This window comes from Haliotis rubra, unplaced genomic scaffold (genome assembly GCF_003918875.1).
Source record: "Haliotis rubra isolate DU_JTF1 unplaced genomic scaffold, ASM391887v1 Scf311, whole genome shotgun sequence".
NCBI classification, from domain to species: Eukaryota; Metazoa; Mollusca; class Gastropoda; order Lepetellida; family Haliotidae; genus Haliotis; species Haliotis rubra.
The window spans coordinates 381,662-409,501 of record NW_025766982.1 but is presented as its reverse complement, the minus strand read 5'-3'; the positions used below and the strand labels follow the sequence as shown (position 1 = coordinate 409,501).

Sequence of the window (27,840 nt, the reverse complement as noted above, 5' to 3'; positions counted from 1 at the left end):
GGCACATAGAAGACATCAATTGCATTCTCAATGTGAACACTGCCTTGATACGATACGCTGATCAAAGGTGTGCTACGTGTGACGTCACCCAAATGGCTCGCATGTAAAGACACATTTGGTAAATATTTCACCCAACCTTTGCTGGATTTCGTGCGGCAGTATTGTATTGTGGCAAATGTATGGTGGCTGATTAGGGCTCCGAATTTTAAGGCGAGAAAGCGTTGGCCCTAATCAGTCACCATACAAATGACTCATGTATCGCATTATTGCAAACTGTGTCACGGACACTGAGTCGTCTGGGTCCTACGCTCGAGTCTGATAAGCCTTACTGCACACCCCGAGTTACACAGAGGAGAAGAGCACACTGCACAGCGAGCAAGCAACATGCCTTCTTACAAGCTGATCTACACGAACAATAAAGGGCGGGGTGAACTGTGCCGTCTGTTGTTTACCTTGGCTGGACAGGAGTATGAAGATGTCAGATGGACAAGGGAGACCTTACAGGCCGAAAAACACAGTGAGTTTTGTATATGAACATAAGGCACGTCAGGAAGTAAACTGTGTGAACGCCGTGTGTTGTGGTGGTAGTAGTGTGTGCGTGCGTGCGTGTCTGTGTGTGCGTGCGTGAAGGTGGAGATTGGGCAGGTTGAGCGAGGGGTGTAGGAGAGGGAACAGTTAAAAATAGATATTCATAAGACCGAGTACTATAGTATTGTGACAGTGCACAATTTATCATTATATTCTTCATATTTGTATATTTTTTCTGAATGTATGTATTTTATATATATTTGCCACAAATTTCACTTTCATTTTGAAGAGTTGTAATATTGAAACGTCACTTCATGTCATGGCTCCAGCTGATGTAACGCACTTCGCAAAGATAATTAACATAAGCCATATACCATTGAAAGTGTCAACTTAAAACTTAATCCATTGTTTATTGCACCAGTAAATGTCTTAATGACCACCGTGCAGATGTCCAGGCGAACAACTGTAGAAACAAACTGCAATAAATCTGACCTAATTGACGCCAATTACTATTGTGACACGGTCATGTGGCGCCAGCTATAAAAACTAATCCCGACAAGGGTTGTAAAACAAACCGTAATTAAACTGATGCAATTATCCTGTCACGGTCACGTGACTACCCTTCCAAAACTCGTTTCGGCTTGTCCAATCAGTAACTGTTTGATCTATGTCAACCAACCAAAATCGTAATTACCGTATTATATGTTTTGGCCAATCGCAAAGAATTCCAACATTGATCAGTGATGTTTTCGGCTATAAAAGAGGTGAGTGATTTCCCATCGGCACACTTGACCTCCCCACAATAAATGATGAAACATCTCCTTGACTGATCATTGACTTACGGAATTCTACATTCTATTTTTAAGGTAAGTTCTTTGGTACAACTCTACGAATTCTGTCAGATAATGTCATGACTGGAATATATTTTTATGTATATGTTTATAGTGGCAATATAATGTGTATGTTTATTTTGCATGGACATTGACATGCATATATCTCAGTCGTTAATTGAATATGTAAGTGAACTAGATGTGCTGTCATAGATTAGTTGAGCCTGTATTGGACTCATGTAAGGACACATTAGATGTACTTTACATCACTAATATGCTAATAGTGAACAAATTGGTTCAGTGGCATATATCATTTATATATGTTTTATATGACGACAGCTGAGGTATAATTGTGATTTGTGTTAAAATGATTTGTATGAATGATTTTGTATTATGATTATTATATGAAGTTAGGTTGAAAGAAGAAATATTATATCTGTTATACACACAAGCTCTACCGTTTGAGATGCTAATTCCCCATCAAAATGTGTATATTAGATTATTCATGAATACATATGCATAAAAGATATTCAAACAATAATCTAATATACACATTTTGATGGGGAATTAGCATCTTGTAGAGTTGTACCAAAGAACTTACCTTAAAATAGAATGTAGAATTCCGTAAGTCAATGATCAGTCAAGGAGATGTTTCATCATTTATTGTGAGGTCAAGTGTGCCGATGGGAAATCACTCACCTCTTTTTATAGCCGAAAACATCACTGATCAATGTTGGAATTCTTTGCGATTGGCCAAAACATATAATACGGTAATTACGATTTTGGTTGGTTGACATAGATCAAACAGTTACTGATTGGACAAGCCGAAACGAGTTTTGGAAGGGTAGTCACGTGACCGTGACAGGATAATTGCATCAGTTTAATTACGGTTTGTTTTACAACCCTTGTCGGGATTAGTTTTTTATAGCTGGCGCCACATGACCGTGTCACAATAGTAATTGGCGTCAATTAGGTCAGATTTATTGCAGTTTGTTTCTACAGTTGTTCGCCTGACATCTGCACGGTGGTCATTAAGACATTTACTGGTGCAATAAACAATGGATTAAGTTTTAAGTTGACACTTTCAATGGTATATGGCTTATGTTAATTATCTTTGCGAAGTGCGTTACATCAGCTGGAGCCATGACATGAAGTGACGTTTCAATATTACAACTCTTCAAAATGAAAGTGAAATTTGTGGCAAATATATATAAAATACATACATTCAGAAAAATATACAAATATGAAGAATATAATGATAAATTGTGCACTGTCACAATAATTCTCGGGTGACAAAAGCTTTTTGTCCTCAAAAGCAAAAAACAAATGAGGTTCAAAGAATGCAAAACATGTGACAATGAATGTTTACACTAATCAGTGGTTGGTGCCCTTGTTTGCCCTTCTAACTTTAAAAATAACTGTGGTCATTTGTCATCTATATATGACTGTTGTAGGGGTGAAGAATATTGTACAGACCATGATGGGATATAAAAATAGTAGCAGAATAAGGATGTTTTAAAATTGTACGAATGCGTCTGGCTTTAAGGCAGTTCACGCGGAATTTGTTTGGGATATTGATAGGTTGGCACGAATATTTATTTTTAATTGTAAGTCCTGGCCATTGAATATGAACAGTAGGAAAGATATAACCATCTACATAAATATCATACGTCGTAGTTAGCAAGGTAGCATCCCAGTTGGATGGACATGTACTTAAACTAAGTATGGGGAGGAGTTCACATTGAAATCCTGTTGTAAACTCAAGTGAGATTAAGGTACAGTGTGCCTTCTTGGACTTGAGTTGGTATACGATTACAATAAGCAACATTATGATAATGACGTGAAGCATTATGGGAAGATTGTCCAGGAATGTTGATGTTACCATAGATAGACTTATTGTGGGGGTAGGGGTAGTTGGGTTGTGATACTCAAATGAGGGTTGTTCTGATTTAACCAAAGAAGGTTGTGAAACCAAACAAAGAGTGGCAGCTAGTGTTCTATACTTGAAGAAGAGCCAAACAAATGCTGTTGACAATACAATAGATATACTATATGATCCAAGAGTAAACCAAAAGTTGAAATCAAAAGTTGATTGTGGAACACTTATTTGTCCCGCAAGAAGAGAATCAGTTAAAGTTTTATATACGTTTTCATCATTTTTGACACTTTTCACCATTCGTGTTAAGCTTAAGTGATCATGCTGATCTTTAGCAATAATTTCGTTAAACTGATGACTGTAGATTTTGAATTGAGGAATATGAACTTTGACAGGCTTGGCAAATAACGTGTCACCAAGAATGTTATTTATAGAATCATCGTCAAAGAAATGTTGAATTAATGCCAAATTAACTGTATGGGAATATGTTACTTTGGAGTCCGTTTTGTTTTGACATTTACCAAGATGTGATGTAATAAGAAGATTTTCAGTTTTGATAGTACACAGGCATGGTATATTAACTACACACATAGAACAACCTTTAACGTAACTGGAGCCGTCAGGGCAATGAAGTGTGAGAAATGGTGTGTTATAAACAAGTATAGAGTGAGGTGTTAGTGGGATTAGCATAGACTTTTGGTTATCTGGAAGAAATCTAAAGTTACAGAGTTTCTTGATGTTAGTTTTGTCATTATTGAAAATGGCAATTTCACACGATGGTTTAGACATTGCAAAGAGGGTTGGCTTGAATGGACAGTGTAATGTCGCGTGACCATAGCATTGTGTAAGAAGGGCTTCTGATAACATTGTAAAATATTTCTCACTTGTAGAGATTGCTACATGTGGCGCAAAGTCTAATAGCTGTGTGGCTTGTTTGGAAGTTGCATTGATTGGGACAGGGTATGAATTAATATGAAAAAGTTTAAAAGTATAATGTGATGAAGCAACAGGAAATTTGATAGTAAGATAGAGTTTGTCGGATTTGGTGCGAGCAAACATAAAATTTCCATGTTCATAATAGAAATTAGGGTTCTTTCCAACAGAGAAAATCCAACATATTCCTTTTGTAGGAGCTTCTGAATGTGGTGACAAGTTGTAGTGAGCAAATCGGGACTAATCAGGAGGGGCGATAACTTACCACTTACCAAAGATTGAATTCGAGTTTGAATTCTTGTAAATTGTGTTCAATGAGTGAAGCCTGTTGAATTTGGTGAGTTAAAACTGATGTTAATGAACTAAACGCTTCCCTTAATGTGTTAAATGAATGTGTGATGCTCATAGTTGCTTGTCTAATAGCTTCATGGTTCAACTTGATTCCACTGAGAGCATTGTTAAACCTGTGATCCATTGCTGTCATATATGACGAAAAGTGAGTAGAGAATCTTTTGAGGGTGTTGGCTACTTTCAGGTCTCTAAGTGTGAGAGCATTAATGTGTCTGGCTATCACATTGATGTCGTCCATTGTGGCAGTTCCGAAGAGTGATTTGGAAAACTTCCCAATGAATCCAAGAATAGCTCGTTTGATCGTCCTTTAGATGGATGGGTGTCTAATGGAACGAGCTTGTTGATTTGCTGAATTGTCAAGTTCATCATCGTTGCCGTCCGAGTCTTGATAGAGTTCAGATTGGCCTGAACAAGGTTCACAATGTTACATGTCGCATTGTTTCGATGGCATCCTGTTGTGATTGGCAGATGCAGTGGTTTGGGTAATTCAATTTCATATGTATGAAGCCAATACTTCATCATCTGCAAACTGTACGTTGACTGATGGGGTGTAGACTACGCCATAATTCATACGCTGAATGATATCGTCTGTAGCTTTCTCTCCAGAAACGGGATGCAAGAGAAGTCCAAATAGGATGCATCCAAAGAGGAACAAGAGTCCTGAGAAATAAGGAAATCACAGTTAGATGGGAATAAGTCTGGGGGTGAGAAGTGTAAGACGTCTCTTACATATCCCTAGCACTTTGTAGACACATATTTTACTATGCAAATTGTTGAGGCTTATTCTCATCATTGTGTTAGAAGGGTGATAGGAAAGACATGAAAGAGAAGAGAGGTTACCAAGGTGGAGAATTGAATATTGCTACATCTGATACTGTATGTATGAACATATTTAAGAGGCAGCCTTGAAGAAACGTGGCTTCTTCTTACGTCCTGTGGCAGTCGTGGTGGCATGGAATCTATCCAACATGTGCTTGGGAATGTTTTCAGCAGGTTCCCATGTAGTTGGGGAGGAGTCTTTCCATTTGACTCTGTACATTTTCATGCCATTTCGCCAGCGGTACCGCATGATTTTTCTCTACAGGATAGAGGGTGTCATCCTTGTTTGGATGTGGGTTTGAGGATGGCTGTGGTTGAGAAGACGGTAGAGCTGTGTGGTTTTTGGGTTGGAACCTGTGGAGGATTGTTGATCCTTGGTAGTGGTGCAGTTGGTTGCTGTAGGATTGGATCTGGGTCTTGGGTGGGTTGACGGTGATGCAAATGTTTGATTCGGTTTGCATGGACCAATGATTTGTGGTCCTTAAGGGTCTGGCCATGACGAAGTTTATAAGTATGATTGGGTCCCTAGTTTAGTGATGTACCATGGACCAATCCACTTTTGTGTCAGCTTTGGACTGTGACCTTTCTGCACCTTAGGGTTGTACAGCAGAACTGTGTCCCCAACCTGAAATGAGGGTTGTGCTGCTTGCTGGTCATGTCTTGCTTTGTATTGCTGCTGTGTAGCCTCTGTACTGTCTTGAGAGAGTTCTTTGGCAGCTTTCAGCTTATCCATGATTTGTTGAAGGTGATGAGCAGCGTTCTTTGGAAGGTTATCTTTTGGCAACAGGCTGGTGTCAATAGGAAGAAGCATGTCACGACCAAAGAGAAGATAGTGAGGTGAAAATCCAGTACTTTGGCATGGCATGCTCGGAGTGACATCATGATGTATGGTATAAGAACATCCCAGTCATCTTGCTTCTGGTTGGTATAGGCTCTGAGTGCTTGCTCGATGACACTGTTAAGGCCGCTCACAAAATTCCATTTGTTTGTGGATGGTAGGAGGATGTGGTAACATGCTTGACTTCTAGCATCTCACAGAGTGCATTAACAAGCTTTGACGTGAATTGTCGTCCACGATCCGTTAGTAGGGTTCTTGGGGCACCGTACCTGCAGAAAACTTCTGTGAAGAGGAGATGTGCCACTTCTGAAGCTTCTTGGGTTTTCATTGGGAAAGCTTCAGTCCATCGTGTCGTGGAATCTATTGCCAATAAGATATACTTATTTCCCTTTTCGGACTTTGAAGAGGTCCAAGGATGTCGACGTGAAGTCTTTGAAAGGTATCCTCAATTGGCATGGGTACCATTGGGGCTGGTCTAAGATGCTTAGGAGGCTTTGATCTTTGGCATACTTCACATGTCTGGATGTATTTGTTGATGTCTTCATACATACCTGGCCAGTAGTACTTGCGCTGAATTGCCTGCAGTGTGGCATCCCGACCAAAATGGCATCCTCCTGCCTTTGAGTCATGATACGCTTTTAAAAGAGAGGGTCTGTCAACTTTGGGGACTGCGAGCTGTGTGATGACTGGATGACGATTGGGTTTGGAACCCCTGAATTTCATCTTGTAGAAGTGGTAGAGAGTTCCATCTCTGATGTCATATTCCATCGCTCTGCCCATGAGTCCTCTGATCTGTGGCTCTGTATATGTTGCTGGAATTTCTTGTTTTCCCTTGTAGTTGAAGATGTCTACAAAATCTGTGCATTGCCTTTGACGATCGCTTACTTCTGTGATTTGAGGTACATCAATGGAAGCAAGGACAGGAGTGTCTTTGGAATAGTCAAATTTGACCTGTAATGGCTCACTTGGTTCCATGATGTGTCTGGCGTTGAGGGACTGACAACTGGCATGACAGAGTTGTAGGCAGGTATGTCATCGGTGTCTGGCAGTTGTGCAGGTGTTGGATAAGGTCGTCTAGACAGGGCATCTGCATTTTCATTTTTCTTACCTGCTCGATGTGCAATATCAAAGGTGTATCCTTGGAGTTTGTAAGCCCAACGAGAAAGTCTACCAGACACATTGTGTTTACAAGTTTGGATGTAAGTTAATGCCTTATGATCTGTGTAGATTTTGAATTTACGATGTGCCAGATAAACATGAAATGTTCTTATGCCCTCTAAGACTGCAAGACCTTCCTGGTCAGTTATTGACCATTTCTTTTCAAATGGATGAAGAGATCGTCCTGCATAAGATATGACATGTTCACGCCCAGCATCGTCAAGTTGACCAAGAATGTATCCTATAGCTTCTGAGGAGGCATCAGTTGTTAAGATAAATGGCTTATCAAAATTAGGATACACTAGAACTGGTGATGTAGTTAAGGCAGTTTTGAGAGAACTGAATGAATGCTCACATTGAGGAGTCCATTCAAAGTTTGATTCTTTTTGCAAGAGTTTATTTAATGGTGAAGCAATTTTTGAAAAGTTTTTGATAAATTTCCGATAATAACCTGCAAGACCCAAGAATTGTCGAATATTTTGTTGTGATTTTGGCTGAGGAAATGACACAATTGCATCGATTTTGAGAGGGTCTGCTTTTATACCTTCCCTGGTAAAAATGTGGCCTAAATAAACAACTTCCTTTGCTGCAAATCTACATTTACTTGGCTTGAGAGTGAGACCTGCTTCCTGAAGTTTTTGAAAGACAGATCTGAGATGGCCTAAATGTTCATCAAATGTTTTGCTGAAGACAATGATATCATCAACATAGATTAGCACAATTTTCCAATTTAACTTTGCTAAGGCTTTTGCAATGGTGGCTTGAAATGCCATTGGAGCATTCTTTAAACCAAAAATACCTTCTTGACATATGAATGCAGACTTATGTTTTGTTGTAGGATCCAGTGGTATTTGCCAAAAGCCACTGGCACAATCTAGCACTGAAAAGAATTTTGCTTGGGCATGAGCTACTGTGTCGACAACATCGTCAAAGCGTGGGATCGGAAAAAATTCTGACCGTGTGACTGCATTGAGCTTCCTGTAATCTATGGCAAATCTGAAAGTACCGTCTTTCTTTCTTACCATGACAACAGGTGACCTCCAGTCAGATTGGCTTGGTTCAATAAATCCAGCATCCAGCATTTCCTGAACTTGTTTGGCTGTCTCGTTCTTGGACGTGCACGGACTGTCTGTAGAATGGCATCCGAACAGGAGGTGCATCACCGGTATCAATTTTATGGTGATGCAAATTTGTCTTATTAGCAGCTCGGTCCAGTCTTTAGCAAAGACTGAACGATGTGACTTGAGGAAATACTGAAGTTTAACCTTTTGATCTGAATTTAAATCCGATTCAGTGAGATCAAATGACAGATCAGAAGTGTCACTTGCTTCTGAAGATGCAGTGGTATCAGGACATGAATGGGAGGTGTCATCCAATGTATGTACCTGATCTATGTTCAGGTGGGATGCAATAGCTAGCACTTTTCTTGGAGGAATAGAAATTGGGTTATCTGTACAGTTGAAGATTCTCATGGTTGACTTGTTACCTCTGGTTTCTATTAGGCACTTGGCACCGAGGAGGTTGATCTTGGAAAGTTGGGCTACTGGTTCCAATAATAGCACTTGATTGTTCATAACATGTGAGAGTGTTACAGGGATATTACCTTCAGTGTTTGGAGGGATTACCTGATACCTGGTGTTTCTGGCTACACCCGAGGTTGTTTCAACTAAACTAACATGAATTTCACCGTCATAAAATTGAACTAAACGACGACTACCATCAATGATGACCTTGTGGTTTGTGATAAAGTCCATGCCAAGGATTAGTGAATAGTGCAAATGTGCAAAAACATGAAATGTGTGCTCAATAATGAGGTGTCCTACAGAGATTGGTAATTTGATACATCCTAAAACAGGGACATGATCACCACCTACACCTATAATTTGGCTATGTGCAGATTTTTGAAGATTGGCCAAGGAAATGCCTGCTTTTTGGAGAACTTTCTTGGTGACACATGATATAGCTGCACCCGTATCAACTAAAGCACTTTGTTTGGTTTTGCTGATATCAACATTTATGGTGTTCTTGATTAAAGGGATCTGTAAACTAATGATTTCAGGGACTAATGAATCAACTGAGTTTGGGGAATTTTGATATTGAGATTTGGGAATAGTAAAACATTTTTGTTCTGTTTGAGTGGTGATTGAAATGGCACTTTCTGTTTTGGAGTTTTTTTAAACTCCTTGGCTTTACTTTGGTACCTGGCCTTACGAGAAGACACAGGTGCCTTATCCTATCTTTGACCTCATTATGCAAGCCTCACTGGCGTGACCAGGGTAACCATCATAATTACAAACTGTACAAATATGATTTTTGTATGGGCAAACACTACGAGAAGGGCACCAACCTTTACATCCTCTGCATCTCTGCTGTCCTTGGGACTTTTGCCATTGTGGTGAGGGTTGCTGTTGGCGTTGCCTAGGATGTTGGTTGGGCCACTGTTGTTGGTTGTAACCTTGGTGTCGAGGTCTGTGCTGTCGGGTTTGTTGCCTGTGGGGATGCTGTTGTTGGTCAAATGCCTGGGCCTGTGGGTGTCGAGGATATGCTGCTGCTTGCATGACTGGGGCTTGTTTCTCTGCCAGTAATTGTTTTAGCAAGGCCTCGATAGAAGATTCTGTTGTGGAGCTGGCTTGGACTGTTGGTGCTGCAAAATTGAGGTCTTCAGCGAGTTGTCCAAACCTCCGAATGTCCATTAGAGTCTTGGGCTCACGATTGCCCACAGTTTGCTGTATGGTTGATTTAAGTCCTTTCAGAGCAATCTTGACCTTGATTGGATCAGGAATGTCTTGCCCTGCTGCGATGGACTGGAATCTATCCATATAGTCTTGAACCCTCTCTGACTCCATTTGGGCTACAGAGTACAGAGCAGTATCAAAGGTTGCAGGTCCAAACCTTTCTCTCAGACACTCCAACTGGTCTTCTATGGGTGTGTCCACTGGAAGAGCTTGTGAGTTGAAGAACTTTTTGGCTTTGCCTTCCAAGAACATAGGCAGGTATTGTTTTTGTTGTTCTTCATTAAGTTTGTGTAGCTGGAAGGCATGTTTCAGGCGGTCAATAAACAGGTTGACGTTGTCCTCACCATCAAACCTGTCAACTCCCAGGTGTTTGATCTTGAAGGCCATTGTGGGTGAAACTTGTGGAACAGTTGGCGGGGGAGTTGTGGGTCTGATGGTTGCTGTTGGCTCTCTGGGTGGAGGTTGTGGAACAGCTAGTGGTGGTGTACTGGGCCTGACTTGACCTTGTTCAATTTGGGAGCTGCTCCGGAGTCCGTAGGCATTGAAGGACGGCGTTGTTCCTTTCTGTTTTGGCATGTGAGAGGTTTTTAGGGAAACCCTTTTTCCACCATTTGTTACCCGGCTCGTTATGGGATAACAAGTTTAAATCCTTAAAATAGAATGTAGAATTCCGTAAGTCAATGATCAGTCAAGGAGATGTTTCATCATTTATTGTGAGGTCAAGTGTGTTATTCATGAATACATATGCATAAAAGATATTCAAACAATAATCTAATATACACATTTTGATGGGGAATTAGCATCTCAAACGGTAGAGCTTGTGTGTATAACAGATATAATATTTCTTCTTTCAACCTAACTTCATATAATAATCATAATACAAAATCATTCATACAAATCATTTTAACACAAATCACAATTATACCTCAGCTGTCGTCATATAAAACATATATAAATGATATATGCCACTGAACCAATTTGTTCACTATTAGCATATTAGTGATGTAAAGTACATCTAATGTGTCCTTACATGAGTCCAATACAGGCTCAACTAATCTATGACAGCACATCTAGTTCACTTACATATTCAATTAACGACTGAGATATATGCATGTCAATGTCCATGCAAAATAAACATACACATTATATTGCCACTATAAACATATACATAAAAATATATTCCAGTCATGACATTATCTGACAGAATTCGTAGAGTTGTACCAAAGAACTTACCTTAAAATAGAATGTAGAATTCCGTAAGTCAATGATCAGTCAAGGAGATGTTTCATCATTTATTGTGAGGTCAAGTGTGCCGATGGGAAATCACTCACCTCTTTTTTATAGCCGAAAACATCACTGATCAATGTTGGAATTCTTTGCGATTGGCCAAAACATATAATACGGTAATTACGATTTTGGTTGGTTGACATAGATCAAACAGTTACTGATTGGACAAGCCGAAACGAGTTTTGGAAGGGTAGTCACGTGACCGTGACAGGATAATTGCATCAGTTTAATTACGGTTTGTTTTACAACCCTTGTCGGGATTAGTTTTTTTATAGCTGGCGCCACATGACCGTGTCACAATAGTAATTGGCGTCAATTAGGTCAGATTTATTGCAGTTTGTTTCTACAGTTGTTCGCCTGGACATCTGCACGGTGGTCATTAAGACATTTACTGGTGCAATAAACAATGGATTAAGTTTTAAGTTGACACTTTCAATGGTATATGGCTTATGTTAATTATCTTTGCGAAGTGCGTTACATCAGCTGGAGCCATGACATGAAGTGACGTTTCAATATTACAACTCTTCAAAATGAAAGTGAAATTTGTGGCAAATATATATAAAATACATACATTCAGAAAAATATACAAATATGAAGAATATAATGATAAATTGTGCACTGTCACAGTATGACCAGAAATTATTGAGAATTTTAGGAATATGTTTAATTGGATTTCTTGTATAGACAACCTTGACCAGCTATCAAGTGCTTGGTTTCATTCAGGCAACAATCCTTTTCATTAGTTTGTAGAAGAGTTATCCCCTTTGTTTACTTGCTAGAACGACATTGTGATCCTCAGTATGGATGATTTAGACAAGGAGAGTTTTATAACAAGGCTTTAAAGTGATTTCAAGTAAACAGGCATCCCTTTGTCCACTGTTTATCGTGTTTTGAAAAATATGGCAAATGGATATGGCATTGAGCACCAGGGAGGCACAGGTAGGCGCAGAACATTGACTGTCGGTGACAGGAGGCGGCTTTAGAAAAAATAATGCTGGATATGATTGATAGAGGAACTGAGGCTGTCTGTAAGGAGACAATAAGAACTGAGCTGCATGCAATGGTTGGCAGAAAAGTCGAGGAATTCCATCACCGATCATGAAACCTGAACAAAAGGAGCGAAGGTTGAACTGGTGCTTACAGCATAAAAATTTTAACTGGGACAATGTGATTTTCTCAGATGAAAGTTATGTGTTGCTGTTTCCTAAGACACTGAAATTCTGGACCAAACAAACTGAAAAACCTTTGTATCAGCGCCCAAAGTACAGTCCGAAATTTAACGTGTTGGGTGGCATATCTGTGTTAGGGGTAACGCCCCTCTGTGTATTTGAAGGGAATATGAACAGTGAGCGGTACACAGATATTCTCGAGGGACATTTACTTCCATCTGCTCACGTGTTCTATGGAAATCTTTGGATTTTCCAGCAGGACAACGACCTAAAACATCGTTCAAAACATTCACTGGCCTGGTTTCGGACCCAAAATATGACATTATTAGATCGGCCAAGCTATAGCCCTGACCTAAATCCAATAGAAAATGTTTGGGGACTTATGAAGGAAAGTGTCAATAAGAAAAATCTGACAAATATTACTGAAATGAAAGAAGAGGTGGTCCGATATTGGGACAGCATGGACCACGACTTTCTAACGTCTTTGATCAGTAGTATGCCCCGCCGCATTGAAGCCTGCATTGCTGCCCATAGTGACTTGACAAAATACTAACTGTTCACCTGTCTTTGAATCTGGAGTTATGTTCTGCTAATATTCACATTTAATACGTGAGTAATGAGTGAAAAAATATATAAAAATTACAATGTTTAAATTCTCAATAATTTCTGGTTGTACTGTTTCTGTGTGGCAATGTGTCAAGAAGTCCGAATACAGACACAACATTAGTAAAGCTGAGTGAGGTCAACTTGACCCTCGCCATTGTTGGATCTCTTGAATTGAGCTGTTACAGCACGGCGTGATGTTCAAAGTGGCATTATGACTTAAACACACAACACCTATCACGTTATTATGATTACTATTTATATGTTGTTTCTCTAATATAATCCGAGACTACACAGTTTTAGTGCGTCAACTAATGATTGTTTTTATAAGAGAATATTTGAACAACTTTCGAAAATGGTAAAATATGTCTTTTTCCTGTGATGTTATGTTGACGGTAGAACGCACAAAGTGATGTTACATTGATGGTAGAACGCACAAAGTGATGTTATATTGATGACAGAACGTACAAAGTGATGTTGTATTGATGGTAGAACGCACAAAGTGATGTTATGTTGATGGTAGAACGCACAAAGTGATGTTATATTGATGATATAACGCACAAAGTGATGTTACATTGATGGTAGAACGCGCAAAGTGATGTTATATTGACGGTAAAACGCACAAAGTGATGTTACGTTGATGGTAGAACGCACAAAGTGATGTTACATTGATGGTAGAACGCGCAAAGTGATGTTACATCGATGGTTGTGGTACAAATGAACACAGTGACTGATCATTTTATGACCACTTCAAGGGGTATTCAGGCCGTTGTTTCCATTTTTTTCTGTTATTGTTCTTGTTATGAATTCTTCAATTTTACAAATGCCCTTCATTGTTGAGATAAATATGTAAAATGATAGGATAAGCTGTTTAAGACTTAATGGCTATGAGTAAGATATGATTAACTATGTGAGTGTTTGAGCCTAAAGCAAAACATTACAGAGTATGTTGTTATTTCAGATTATTGTGGAATTAATGAAATTCTCTGTTTTCTGCCAGAAGCTGAAAACAGTCTGACACTCATATAATACATGTAAAATATTTTTCTGATTCAATTTTAAAAAAAGAGCATAGATCATCATTAACTAACTTCATTTTCATCTCCTTTTTTATGTATATTACTTTGTTAATGAATCTATACTGAAAGTCTAATAGCTTGCAATCATTTGCACATTTCATATACCAAACAAAGGCATATTTCCAGTTGATATCAAAATCAGAGTTCAAATGTTCTAATACTTTGGGAATATAATCCTTTAAATTCTTAATCAATTTATCATAAAATATCCTTGAGCTTGCATCATTTGAGATCATATCGAGATTAAAACTGTTGATATTCAGCTGACATAAATGATGTGTTTTATTTCTAATAAGATGCCACCAGTGATGATCCTTGGTAGAATAGGTCTACAGCAACCCATGCATGCAACAAAAGGCGACTATGCTTGTCGTAAGAGGCGACTAACGGGATCGGGTGGTCAGGCTCGCTGAATTGGTTGACAAATGTCATCGGTTCCCAATTGCGCAGATTGATGCTCATGCTGTTGATCACTGGATTGTCTAGGTCCAGACTCGATTATTTACAGACCGCCGCCATATAGCTGGAATATTGCTGAGTGCGGCGTGAAACTAAACTCACTCACTCACTCTAATAAGATGCTTCCAAGTATCTGGGATATTGTGTAAAAAGCGTTGATAATCCAGGAAAGTTAATTTTATTATGTACATCTGTTGGATTTATTCAGAGCTGAGAAAGCCACTTTCACCACAAATATATCTGATACTGTGTAAACCATGATCAAACCAAGTCTTTATCATATATGAGGATTTTAAATGATGATTTAACCACAGTGGTTGTACCATGATTTGGTCTACATCTTCATAGTCTAGGTTGTGTTTTCTATAAAATACCCCCCAGGCTAAAAGTACATCTCTCCAAAAAGGGTTGTCTGAATTAGGTAAACAACCAACATCATTTGAGCCCAGAGTTAGCAACTGTCTTAATTGAAAGATGTTATTAAAGCTTGTATTCTTCTTTATAAAGCGTTTTAATGACGATAGTTTCAATGCATTGATAAAAGAATCTAGGTCTGTCATTCTGAGGCCACCTTCATGATAATTTCTAGTTATGGTTGTTCTTTTAATTTTGTCGTTTTTATCACGCCACAGACATTTGAAGATTATGCTGTTCAAATCATTAATAATGGATTTGGGTGGGTTAGGAAGTGCGGAAAAGATGTGTACTACATTTGAAATAGTTTTAATGACGGGGATTTTTCCAATTGAAGTGAAATTCCTTTTTCGCCAACTAGCAAACAATCTTTTTATATGTTTTAAGCGTCTCCTTGTGTTAATCACCCATATGTCATTTAGTGAAGCATTCAGTGTAAGTCATAAAACTTCAAAGTTTCCACAGTGCCAGTCAAGATTCAAATCATTGGCTAATGTGAGTTTACTGAGTTTGTTCACAAACTGCCAGCAGAAAAATGGGTCCCGGTCGGATAATTCATGTGACTATAACCTTCTAGTGCCTCACAGGCAGCTTGGGTTATCTGGTTTAACAACGAACTTTGGTGTGGAGTTTAGCAATATAAAAAGCCATATTATTATTACTCTTCTGACATTCTTACTTTGTGGCCGGCGGTACCCCCGCTCAAAGCGAGTGCTTACATTGTATATGATACCACTACTTTTGCATGTTGTGACTAGTTGCACGTACATCTAGCTGGGTCACTGACAACAAGCACAGGACGAATATATCAGCGAAAAAAACTTGACCTGCTAAACCCAACCCCGTGTGACACAATACTTGGAAACCTCTTTAGTCCGGACTCTCTGCATAACGGACAATAACGTTTTGAACATCAATATATGCAATATATATATATATATATATATATATATATATATGCAATATATATATATATATATGTACAAATAATTTTTTATTCAGCAATGGTTCGGTCATCCAAAATATTTCAATCCGGACGAAGTCACTGGGAGCGGTACCGTCCGAATTAATGAGGTTCACTGTATACATACAAATTCATAATATCGCAGATTTAATCTTTGAAAAGACTGACTGATTTGGTATTACATTATTATTTTTACATCATAACTTTCATGTTTGTAAGTTCAAAGAAAGAGTCGATGAATCGATATTTGCCATTCGTCATTCGAGGTAATTCGCTTGTTAATGTCTCAAGACAAGTAGGTATGCTAGCATACTTTCATTAAGCTATCATTTGAATACCTAATGTAATGAGAGTTAAATGGTTAATCGAGGGTCTTTTCTCTTCAGATCTTCTATTCGGACAGATCCCGGTGCTTGAGGTGGACGGCAAACAGTATGCACAGAGTATGGCCATTGCGGGTTTCCTAGCGAGGGAGTTCGGTAAGCTGAGGACCCATTTACCTTATGCCACCTGTATCGTTTAACATTTCACATCTCCAACTTCATCCAACAAGAGAGCAAACGGACGAAAAAAATACATATAAATAATGTTTTTCGTGAACTGTATAACCTATTTCATAAAATCTTAAGATTTAGATCACCCGGTAGTGGTGATTAAATACATTTATTCTCAAGATCGAGTTGCTTTGCTTCGGAAACAATTTAGAAAATGAAGAAAGATCAGACTGACCTGTTTTTTTATCAAATTAGGGCATAACAGAAACCTGGAAATCGTGGAAATCTCAAAACAAGGCTCTGCCGCTCGAAAAGTTTGGCAACCTGGCACGGACTTGATATTATATCAGTCACATGATGCGTTACAGAACTACACTGAAAAAACGCAAAAGGCACATAACAGGTGTTACCAGTCAACCAGATGCGTTGTGAATCATTTTACGACCTCATCAAACTGGGGCAGTCTGTTAAAAGTTACGTCTTAGTTAAGGTCATGCTGCCTACACGTCCCCATAAAATATAGAAATACGATGTTATTAAAGTTTAAAATTAAAATTCATTTGACGTAATTACGATTTTCTTATGAAACAAGGAAATGGAATTCAGTGTAAACATAATTGTTTGTGATGTCTATTTTCACTTTCACACGAGAAAATTCGGATCGGCTGAAAAGTAGGTTATTGTCTGAATAGGTTAATGAGACTCATGTTTCGGTTTCTGAATCGCCTCCTATGATAAGCATGGGTTCCTGAAGACCAATTTTAATCCGGATCTTCACGAGTAATTGCCTGAGAGAATGAATAAATGGTATTTACAATATTGAATCACATCAGTAATCAGTAATTCAGAAAGTCGGGAAGAGTAAGTCTGTAATACGTTTTCACTTTGAAGAAATGAAGGAACTGTATAAACAATCAGCTTGAAACATCTGTTCAATCAATCTTTATTTTCTTTGTAGTGGAGGCCATAGGCCCAGGCTACACTTTAGGATTTCAGATCGGTACATATGTGCATATATAGTTCAGAAGATAATAAGTTAATTTACAAAATGTACAAAAGGAAATACGATATTATTGGCACAGAAGTGAATCTCTAAGTTTCATTGCATTGTGTATATAAATAGCTAGGCTTTTTACAATATATGGATTGCCAGTTGACATGAGCATATTAAACTTATGAATGGTGGGATTCGAATAAAAATTATGTTTGTAAATACAAACATCTGTTGTTCAGAGAGACAGTATAGCCCATAAAGGTTCACAGAGACGTAAAATTATTCATAATAATTTCTTCTTCATTTTAAGACGTTTATAGGCTTTACGTGTGGTGGTCCACGTGTTGGTGGTCCTGTGATTAAAGCGTAGGTTTGTCACATCAAAATTGTTTGAATACATATATAAAATGTATGGCGACCTTTCAATTGGTCTTTAGCGCCCCTTCTGAATGCCCTTGGTCTTGAGAACCCATTCTGCATGTCTTTGGTCTTCAGTGACAAATCTGTATGCCCTTTGTCTACAACGCCCATTCTGCATGCTCTTGCTCTTCAGGACCCTTATACCTTCAGAAAACCACCCTCATTTAATCTGGGTTTCAGTCGCGGTCTTAGTTCAGATTGTCGACATCTGGTCATCAAGACTGGATCACTTACAGACCACAATCAGATAGGTGGAGTCAGTGTGTGACGCTTTACGCCGCTCTAACAGCACGACAGCAATATCACGACGTGGGACACCAGCCAGAGTTCGTGTGTGAGTTTAGTTTTACGCCGCATTCAGCAATATTCCCGCTATATGGCGGCGGTCTGTAAATAATCGAGTCTGGACCAGACAATCCAGTGATCAACAGCATGAGCATCGATCTGTGCAATTGGGAACCGATAACATGTGTCAACCAAGTCATCGAGCCTGACCACCCGATCCCGTTAGTCGCCTCTTACGACAAGCATGGGTTACTGAAGATCAATATTCTAACCCGGACCTTCACGGGTAGTGGGACACCAGAAATGTCCGATAGGCAAAATATTGCTATGAACTGCCTTACACGAGAAGCAAAACTTTTTTTTTTTTACATAACTGGCATATACAATTAACACAGTTCATTGTCTGCTGAACATAGTTCATTTCTCTGCATTGCACAACACGTTTATTAAACTTTAAGTTTGACCAGGATATTATTTTTACGCCAATTGTATTGTGGATTCAGCTTTTGATTCTGTGTCCCAACAATCCCAATTACTTCATCCTAGGATCAGCATTCTGACTGAGCTTATTTTGTGTAATTGTTCCCGACATCCAGAGACTCTCATTTCATCGTGTGGCTCAAACTAGAGTATTTAAAGACAACTGTCATTTAGCTGAGACGTTCTAAACTAAGGCACACTATGTTGTCATTCAAAGGATTCCATGGGAAGACCAGCGTTGAGCAGATGGAGGTTGACCAAGTGATCGGCATCATCAACGACATCTTCAGTGCCCTCATCAAACAATTTCTCGAGCAGGATCAAGAAAGGAAAGTGAGTGCCATCGCCATTATCAAACCAATAAGCGCCAATCAAGCAGTACACTTATTTGATGTAAGCCCAGTGCATAACTTTGACCTAAACACTGCATGGAAGGATACTAAGGATCAAATCTTGGATTCAGACCCACGATCGGAGGATCTTAGCACAGCAAAGGGATGCAACTCTGCCCCAGCAAACTGGAACTGTAGCACCTTCAAGCAGTGGTCGATCTGTGTTTTGCTTAAATAAGATTATTATTTTGAAACTATTTAGTAATTGTGCTCTCCCCGTAACAATATTCTCAAAACAACACAACAATTTATGTGTAGTGCATAGATATACGTATCAGTGAATATTTGATACACAAACAATGTCGTAACAATCTGGAACCTTTTTTTCATTATTCACAGGCTGCCATAACAAAGGAAAACAAAGAGACAACTTTTCCAAAAGTCGTTGGCTTTTTTGAGAAGATTTTAAAGAACAACTCTACAGGATTTTATGTGGGGGACAAGGTAAAGTGGATGTATATTATTACAGTATTACAGTATTACAGGAACATGCATAATCACAAGGTCGGTCAGTGTTGTGTTCACGATATGACCAAGGCCTAAATTGATGTTGTTGAAGTATGCCCATGATATGACAATGGTCGGTTAGTGCTATGTCCATGATCTTATCTAGATCTGATCCTAACATGACGTTCCACAACATTAAGATCGAGATCAAACAAGGAAGGTATGGCTATCAATAATTTCATAATTCCATTGTGTATTGGTATTTGTACTGTACACATGCTAACCAACATTTGTCTGTATCTATTTACAGCTTGGATTTGCAGATCTCGCCGCCTTTGACACCCTTTCCAAACTGGAAGGAATCAATTTGGATGATTTTCCCTTGGTAAAAGCAAATAAGGAGAAAGTGGAGTCCAATGAAAGAATTGCAAAATGGCTACGAGAGCGACCGGACTCCGAATTGTGAACATGCCAAAATGGCAGTCAGATATGCCCAAAATGAAACAAAAGCCCACCATGGTCGCCAAGAACAAGGACATTGCTACATAACCGAGTTTGTAAATTGTTAGACAGCTTAAGATTGAAATAGTACAACACCTGCGCTTCAGGTGTTCCACTATGGCCAGCGGGTTGGGGTTTATATACTACCCATCAGAAGTTTAGACTCACTTAAAGCACTCACTATACGTGGTTACATCGAAGATGAATTTCTCCGCTAAATTGGGGGAACCAACTGCAAACCTTATGCAGATGAATTGCATGAGGATCATGCATCAAATTGCTGTAAAACATGTGCAAATATCGTCATGTGAACAGCTGCGTTTTGGTGTAAAGTTTTAAGAATTCTCCAATTTTCACGGATTTTTATCATTTATTGAACTCATGACAATAATCTTTTCAACATTATGAATTTGTTTTACGATACATCAGTTCATGTGTAAACAGTACCTTTAAACAGTATGGAATATTTTGCAAATCTAGTTTAGGACAGTTGACTGAAGTAAGAGGCTACATTTACACTAGTGAGTCTAAACTTTTGATGGGTAGTATATAAAGCTTCAGATTTTAGTAATAAGTGATCTGTGTCCAGGTGAGGCGATCTCTTTGTAGAATTAGTGTTTGATACATTGATATACATGAATCTGTATAAGAATTACGTGTTTAAAAGATTTAACTTGAATTCCCTAGGACTGCCAATTGTTTCGATCCTTGTCCCATTTTAACGAATATTCATATATTCTTCTGTTTCAAATAAATAAATTTATATCTTGCCTCAGATCATCTTCTTTGTACGATAAACACATCAGCAAACAACCACGATTAACTCACATAACAACATCAAAACAAGTTCTATATTACAACTACCACAATTCACACAAACATTTAATAACCATGAAACAGCCATGTAATATGAGATGGACACGGCACTTACATGCCTCGTCTCGTAAATATGGACATTGTTATTGTAGAGTGTGAGCAGCTGACCTCGTTAGTTAGCTCCATCGTCTGGAAATAGGCTAGGCTTGGCCTCACATTCATGACTGACATTTTGGTCTCCGAGTTGAATCATTTGGGATACGATAACATGCATCTACTGAGTCAGTCAGCGTGGCCACTCGATCCCGTTTATCGCCTTTACTGACCTGCAAGGGTCAGGAGCTTCACGGAGTTAAATAATACTATGGTATACTGCAGTAGTGCAGTGGTAAGGTGTCTGCCTATCACGCTGAAGGCCCGGGTTCGATCCCCGGTGGAGGCACCTAGGTTCGGATCCCGAGGTGGGCACATTTTCGTAGTATCCTTGGACAAGATACTTAGATCCACATTGTCAGTTCACCCAGCTGTAAAATGGGTACCCGTGAGGATGTGCTGGCAATGTGAGTGTTTAGTTCATTGCGCCTGACAGACAGCATGGCTGTATGATCCCCAGGGAGTTGAAAAAGTATCGGAAAGTACGATAGTGTCCTATGACCGGGGATAGTAATGTACGTAGCGTCCCGAGCAGGCAATGTGCCTGGATGTGAGCGCCATATAAGTGGACTATTACTATTACTAAATTACACAAGATGGAAAGTTATGCAATGTATATGCCTCGATGAGTTGATACATACAACTACAGTTATCATATTGTATTGAATACATGTATCATTAACATTTTGAACGAAGTAATTAACACAGAACTTTTGTTAATCTTAACAAGACCATCTGAAATAACGAGTTAGTTGCACGAAAATTCAAAGAAACAAAGCAATAGACAAACAGGCTTTCCGTGCTCATTCACATGCTTCTTCATGTATCGCATTAATGTGTACAGAGACAAGGACATCGACTCATCTGGGTTATGTTCTAATTCGTAAACTCAACCGAACATAAAATATTTACAAATAATCACACAACTCTGTATTTGGGTACGTTCACGTCAGCCTGACAGGGCGGCAAGTTTATTGAAATACATTGAATACGAAGTTTACATCCACGGCTGGAACCGATTTGAATGGCTCCTCAGTGCTGTGTTATCTGGGTTGCAGATCTGTCCATGTGCTCCAGTAGAGATTTCCGATTGGAATTCCTGGAAGCCTGAAACTTAGAAAACGGTTTTAATACATTGTAACATATTCGATATTCATAAATTATTATACTGTATTACATTTTGAATCACAAATCAACTTCAACTGATTTTCACTTACATCATGTAAATCTACACGCAAGTCTGATAAGATTGTCGCCCTCTTACAAGCAAAATTCATTTGTCGCATTGTCGCGATGTCGCGTGTCGCGTGTCGCGTTTTGAATAATATATTTTTCATACCTACAAAGGGCGACACGCGACATAGCGACAATTTTCAAGGTCAAAAATATGTCGCGTTGTCGCGCGTCGCCTTATAAGATGTGTAAAACATGCGAGACGCGACAATGCGACAACGCGACATTTTGATGAAATGTCGCGTTGTCGCTTGCGTCGCGTGTCGCGTTTTGTTAAAATATTGAGTATAGTATGTACTATAATGTATTTGACTTAAACGCGACACGCGACAATGCGACAACGCGACATTTTATGAAATGTCGCGTTGTCACATCGCGTGTCGCGCTTTGTTAATATGTACAGTATGTATAATAACGTATTATTCTAAAACGCGACGCGATTTGCGACATGGCGACATTTCATCAAAATGTCGCGTTGTCGCAAATCAACCGGCGGATTTTACAAACTTTTACTGTTTAGGAGTGGAGTGGAGTGGAGTGGAGCGGAGCGGGTTGAGTTGAGTTGAGTTGAGTTGAGTTGAGTTGAGTTGAGTTGAGTTGAGTTGAGTTGAGTTGAGCGAAGTGGTGTGGAGTAGAGTAGAGTGGAGTGGAGATGAGCGGAGTGGGTGGGGTGGAGTGAGTGAGTGGGTGGAGCGGGGAGTGGATTGGAGGGGGAGGGAGGGAGGGAGGGAGCGAGCGAGCGAGGGTTGATTTCTGCACTCCAAGGGTACGCAACTCTGCCAAGCGATTTGACCGCTTTTAAATCATAATCATAACATTCCATTTGTATGGCGTTTTCCCAAGAAGTATATCACGTTCAAAGTCGACCAAAACTGTATTTGAGGTGCTGGATGGTTAAGTGATATTACCATCTCATTCTACCTGGTATCCATCCACTGCTGGCTGAACAAGTATATCAGCGTCGGACAGGACTGTACCAAGAATCTCTCTGAGGAGCCACACTGTGGAACATAGTGACCCATTCGTTGACATCACTTGATGTTTCTGCCGATGTGGCCTGAATTTTAACAATATTTGAGTTTTTTCACAACCTGTGAGCTTGATATGGGTGAAATGTCCAAAGTGATGAGTGTGTATGGTACTGGGATTAGAACCTATGATCATAGTTTTCTGGTGTGACTAAGAGACACAACTCTGCACAGCAAATTGCCCCGCCTTGAATGACAGAGCCACCGTGTGCCGTGATTACAATGAATAGTAGCGCTAATAATTTGTCTTGCTGCTAAAAACACACTTGATTGGCAAAATACATTTACAATATATACAATAATTTTCAAAGCAACAATGAAAGATTTACCACTGATATAAGTTTCACCTGATCCATATTTATGCCTTGACGGATGGGCGGGTGGGTCGCATTGTCGCGTATATATTCTTTTTACACGACGCGCGACCACGTATTAGTAAATATATTCATACACGCGAGTCTGATAAGCCTTATCGCACACCTTCATAAGATACACAGAGTGGGAGTACTCACTGCACAGGGAGCAAGCAACATGCCTTCTTACAAGCTCATCTACACGGAAAATAAAGGGCGGGCTGAAGTGTGCCGTCTGTTGTTTGCCTTGGCCGGACAGGAGTATGAAGACGTCAGATGGTCACGGGAGAACTTCCAGGCCGAGAAACGAAGTAAGTGTTGCATGGGAACACCAGACGCGTTGGGAAGTAAAACTGTTTAAAGGCACAGGCAGCTTTCCAAACAATGGAATAACAAAGGTCTAATTATCCAGAAATCACTTGAGTTCCGATTAAGTATAATCTCGAAACGAACAGTTGCTTTTTATAATTGTACATTTGACGTGATCAGTCATTGCTATCTGTTTTTGAGCCTATCTATGTTGTTTTGTTTGTTTTTTTCATCAAAGTTAGTTTTAAGGCCTGTCGTGAGGAATTCAAAAGTGAATACCGCTATTTAAGCACTCATTATATAACCTTCTGAAAATAATTACATGTCCGCAAAATATTGAATGAAAGCAAGTAGTGAAACGTTCGAATACTGCATGTAGCCATCAAACCTAGAATAATATGTAGGACAGTTCTTGGTTTGAGTGAGTGAGTATGGTTTAACGCCGCTTTTAGCAATTCTCAAGCACTATCACGGCGGGGAACACCAGAAATGGTCTTTGGCTACGAGTGAGTGAGTGAGTGATTGCGGGACATGACTTGATATTGGAAAACACCCAAAGTGATGCAGGTCTTTACCACTTTGGTCAACACGGATATTAATATGACAAGGCGCGCAAAATTAGGATTGACAAGAAACGATCACATGATTCTGACGCCCTAAAGAGAGTAACTCTTCAGCTCTAAGGCGGCCCAGCTCTAGGCGAGTGCTTGTATGATAACACTACCTTGCATGGTTAAACAGTGTCAAGTAGTACGTACATGTAGCCGGTGCACTGATAACAGAACAAGATGGAGATATCAGCGAACAACTTGATCTGCTAAACACATCCCCGTGTGACACTTTACAATGAAACCTCCTTAATCCGGACACTCTGCGTAGGGGATATTCATGGTTTGAACGTCAATACATGTATATATTCAAATACATTTATCACTGGTTCGTATAATCAAATATTTTCACAACATCTGAAACATCTTAAGTTCGGAAAATCTTATTTCCAGACATTAGTATATTGTGCGTCAAATAGATTCTCAAACAGATTCTAATTCATCAATGTTTCGTTTATCGATAAAAAGTATTTAAATCCTAAATGAGGTTCACTGTACATGAACTCAGAACATCCCAGATTTGATTCTGTATTTAAAACCCCCCAAATAAACACAACTGTTATCTCCAACACTATCTTACATCACAACCATCATTTGGGCAGTTCAAAGAAAGAGTTCATGCATTACGTGATGATTCGATATTGTCCTTCGAGATAATTCGTTTGAAACTGTCACAAACAAAGAGGTGTGTTAGCATCAAGGATGTAGTTTTTTGCTGCCAAATGAACCATTTCCTTCTTTGATGACCTTCATAATGCTGTCATTTGAATCTCAAACTAACGCACGAGTAAGTTTAGTGGTTAATCGTGGTTCGTTTCTCTTCAGATCTTCTATTCGGACAGATCCCTGTGCTTGAGGTGGATGGCAAACAGTATGCACAGAGTATGGCCATTGCAGGTTTCCTAGCGAGGGAGTTTGGTAAGCTGAGTATCCATTTATCTTATGCCACCAGTATTTGTTAAACATTTCACATCTCTAACGTCAGCCAGCAAGAGAGCAAACTGACGAAAAATAAATATAAATACTTAGTTGATGCAAATAATCGAATCCCTATGCCGTAGATCGATGCTCATGATGTCAATCACTGGATTGTGTGGTCCAGACTCTTTCATTTACTCACCACCGTCAGATGGTGAATGTGAGTGAATATATTCGGATTTACGCTGCTTTTAGCAATATACCAGCAAAATCACAGTGGGATTACACTAGAAATTCCACATAGCCAGTATTGCGTTACAAGCGAAAGAAAAGGGTTCTTTTTATATACAACTAGGATGTATAATTATTGGAATCCATTGTGAGTTGATGACAATGATATCATTTTTGTGGTCTGGCACAAACTAGACAATTTGAAGACAGCCGTCATATAGCTGAGACGTTCTGAACTGAGACGTCAAACACTATGTCGTCATTCAAAGGATTCCACGGGGAGACCAGCCTTGAGGAGATGAAGATGGTCTTCATTGCCCATTCTGTCTGCCCTTTGTCTTCAAAGCCCATTCTCTTTGCATTAACCAGATTAATTAAAGACAGCCGTCATATATCTGAGACGTTCTGAACTGAGGCCTCAAACAATATGCTCTTATTCAAAGGATTCCACGGGAAGACCAGTGTTGAGCAGATGGAGGTCGACCAAGTGATCGGCATCATCAACGACATCTTCAGTGCCCTCATCAAACGGTACCACGAGCAGGATGAAGAAAAGAAAGTGAGTTTCATTTCTTTTATCAAAACAATAAGCGCCAATCAAGCATCATTCATACTTGTCGTTACCCCAGTGATAACATTTGTCATTAAACATAGCATGGAGCGGAAAACCAAGGATACATGTTTCGGATTCGAATCCACGATCAGAAATCCGAGAACAGCAAAGGGATGCAACTATGATCTGGAGCTATGGCGCCTTCAAGCGGTGGTCAATCTGTGATTTCCTTAAATTAAATTACCATTTTAAATGTTTGGTAATTTAGGTGAGAGAGTGAGTTTAGTTCTACGCCGCACTCAGCAATATTCCAGCTTTATGGCGGCGGTCTCTAAATAATCGTGTCTGGAGCAGACAGGGATCAACAGCATGAGCATCAATCTACGCAAATGAGATACAATGGCATGTGTCAACCCAGTCAGCGAGCCTAACTATCCGATCCCGTTTGGCGCCTCTTACGACAAACATGGGTTACTGAAGATCAGTTCTAACCCGGACCTTCACGGGTCTGGTAATTTAGGTCTCCTCACTCATGGCAATATACTGAAACAATTTATATGTAATGCACAGATACATGTGTGAATGAAGAAAAAGAATGTAACAATCTGGAACATTGTGTTCCTTATTCACAGGCTGCCATAGGAAAGGAAAACAGCGAGAAAACTTATCCAAAATTCGTCGGCTTCTTTGAGAAGATTTTAAAGAACAACAATACAGGATTCTATGTGGGGGACCAGGTAAAGTGGATGTATATCATTAAGTCAAACACACACTAACACAGTATTACAGGTCGGCGTCGGTCAGTGGTGTGTTCACGATATGACCAAAGCCTAAATTGATGCTGTTGAAGTATGTCCATGATATGACAATGGTCGGTTAGTGCTATGTCCATGATCTAATCTTGGTCTTAAACTAACATTCCGTTCCACAACATTACGATCGATATCAAACCAGGAATGTATGGCTATCATTACTTTCATAATTCCATTGTGTATTGGTATTTGTACTGTACACATGCTAACCAACATATGTCTGTATCTATTTACAGCTTGGGTTTGCAGATCTCGCCGCCTTTGACACTCTTTCCAAACTGGACGGAATCAATTTGGATGATTTTCCCTTGGTAAAAGCAAATAAGGAGAAAGTGGAGTCCAATGAAAGAATTGCAAAATGGCTACAAGATCGACCGGTCACACAGTTCTGAACATGCCAAAACGGCAGTCAGATATGCCCCCAAAAAACCAAAAGCTACGAATTAATTTTCCCAAGAAACAAGGACATTGCTACATTACCGAGTAATTGTAAATTGTCAGACAGCTGAAGATCGAAATAGTACAACACCTGCGAACCGGCATCTATAGCACTTCAGGTGTTCCACTATGGCCAAAGGGTTGGAGTTTATATAAAGCTTCGGCTTTTAGTAATAGGTGATTTGTGTCCAAGTGAGGTGATCTCTTTGTAGAATTAAGACAATCATTGTTTGATGCATTATGATGTATAACAAAGATGTATTTAAAAGAATAAAATAGAATTTTCAAGTACTCTTTGTCCTTTTTTAATACATACATAACCTGTCCTAGAT

General features: G+C 39.3%; 2 protein-coding genes and 1 long non-coding RNA gene across 3 annotated transcripts; 2 read left to right on the top strand and 1 right to left on the bottom strand.

The window, feature by feature from the left end:
• The first annotated feature begins 295 nt into the window (after positions 1-295).
• On the top strand, positions 296-20,054 carry LOC124283242 (probable glutathione S-transferase 7). Its single transcript, XM_046719273.1, has 5 exons — positions 296-517; positions 16,430-16,522; positions 18,934-19,049; positions 19,448-19,552; positions 19,866-20,054. The coding sequence occupies exons 1-5, from the start codon at positions 385-387 to the stop codon at positions 20,019-20,021; spliced, it is 603 nt and encodes a 200-aa protein (XP_046575229.1). The 5' UTR covers positions 296-384; the 3' UTR covers positions 20,022-20,054.
• Positions 20,021-27,721, bottom strand: LOC124283244. The gene is made up of 2 exons (XR_006900315.1): positions 27,600-27,721; positions 20,021-20,152 (listed from the first exon to the last, which is right to left on the bottom strand). It is a non-coding gene; the product is annotated as an uncharacterized LOC124283244 (long non-coding RNA).
• On the top strand, positions 23,761-27,505 carry LOC124283243 (probable glutathione S-transferase 7). The gene is made up of 5 exons (XM_046719274.1): positions 23,761-23,950; positions 25,382-25,474; positions 26,149-26,264; positions 26,891-26,995; positions 27,307-27,505. The coding sequence occupies exons 1-5, from the start codon at positions 23,818-23,820 to the stop codon at positions 27,460-27,462; spliced, it is 603 nt and encodes a 200-aa protein (XP_046575230.1). The 5' UTR covers positions 23,761-23,817; the 3' UTR covers positions 27,463-27,505.
• Positions 27,722-27,840: the final 119 nt, after the last annotated feature.

Excerpts from the sequence above, each read along its gene's own strand:
- LOC124283243 (XM_046719274.1), top strand. The coding sequence starts at position 23,818 with ATGCCTTCTTACAAGCTCATCTACACGGAAAATAAAGGGCGGGCTGAA. Across the intron at positions 25,475-26,148 it reads TTTCCTAGCGAGGGAGTTTG|GATTCCACGGGAAGACCAGT; the intron begins GTAAGCTGAGTA and ends TCTTATTCAAAG. Across the intron at positions 26,996-27,306 it reads GATTCTATGTGGGGGACCAG|CTTGGGTTTGCAGATCTCGC; the intron begins GTAAAGTGGATG and ends ATCTATTTACAG.
- LOC124283242 (XM_046719273.1), top strand. The coding sequence starts at position 385 with ATGCCTTCTTACAAGCTGATCTACACGAACAATAAAGGGCGGGGTGAA. Across the intron at positions 16,523-18,933 it reads TTTCCTAGCGAGGGAGTTCG|GATTCCATGGGAAGACCAGC; the intron begins GTAAGCTGAGGA and ends TGTCATTCAAAG. Across the intron at positions 19,050-19,447 it reads AGCAGGATCAAGAAAGGAAA|GCTGCCATAACAAAGGAAAA; the intron begins GTGAGTGCCATC and ends CATTATTCACAG.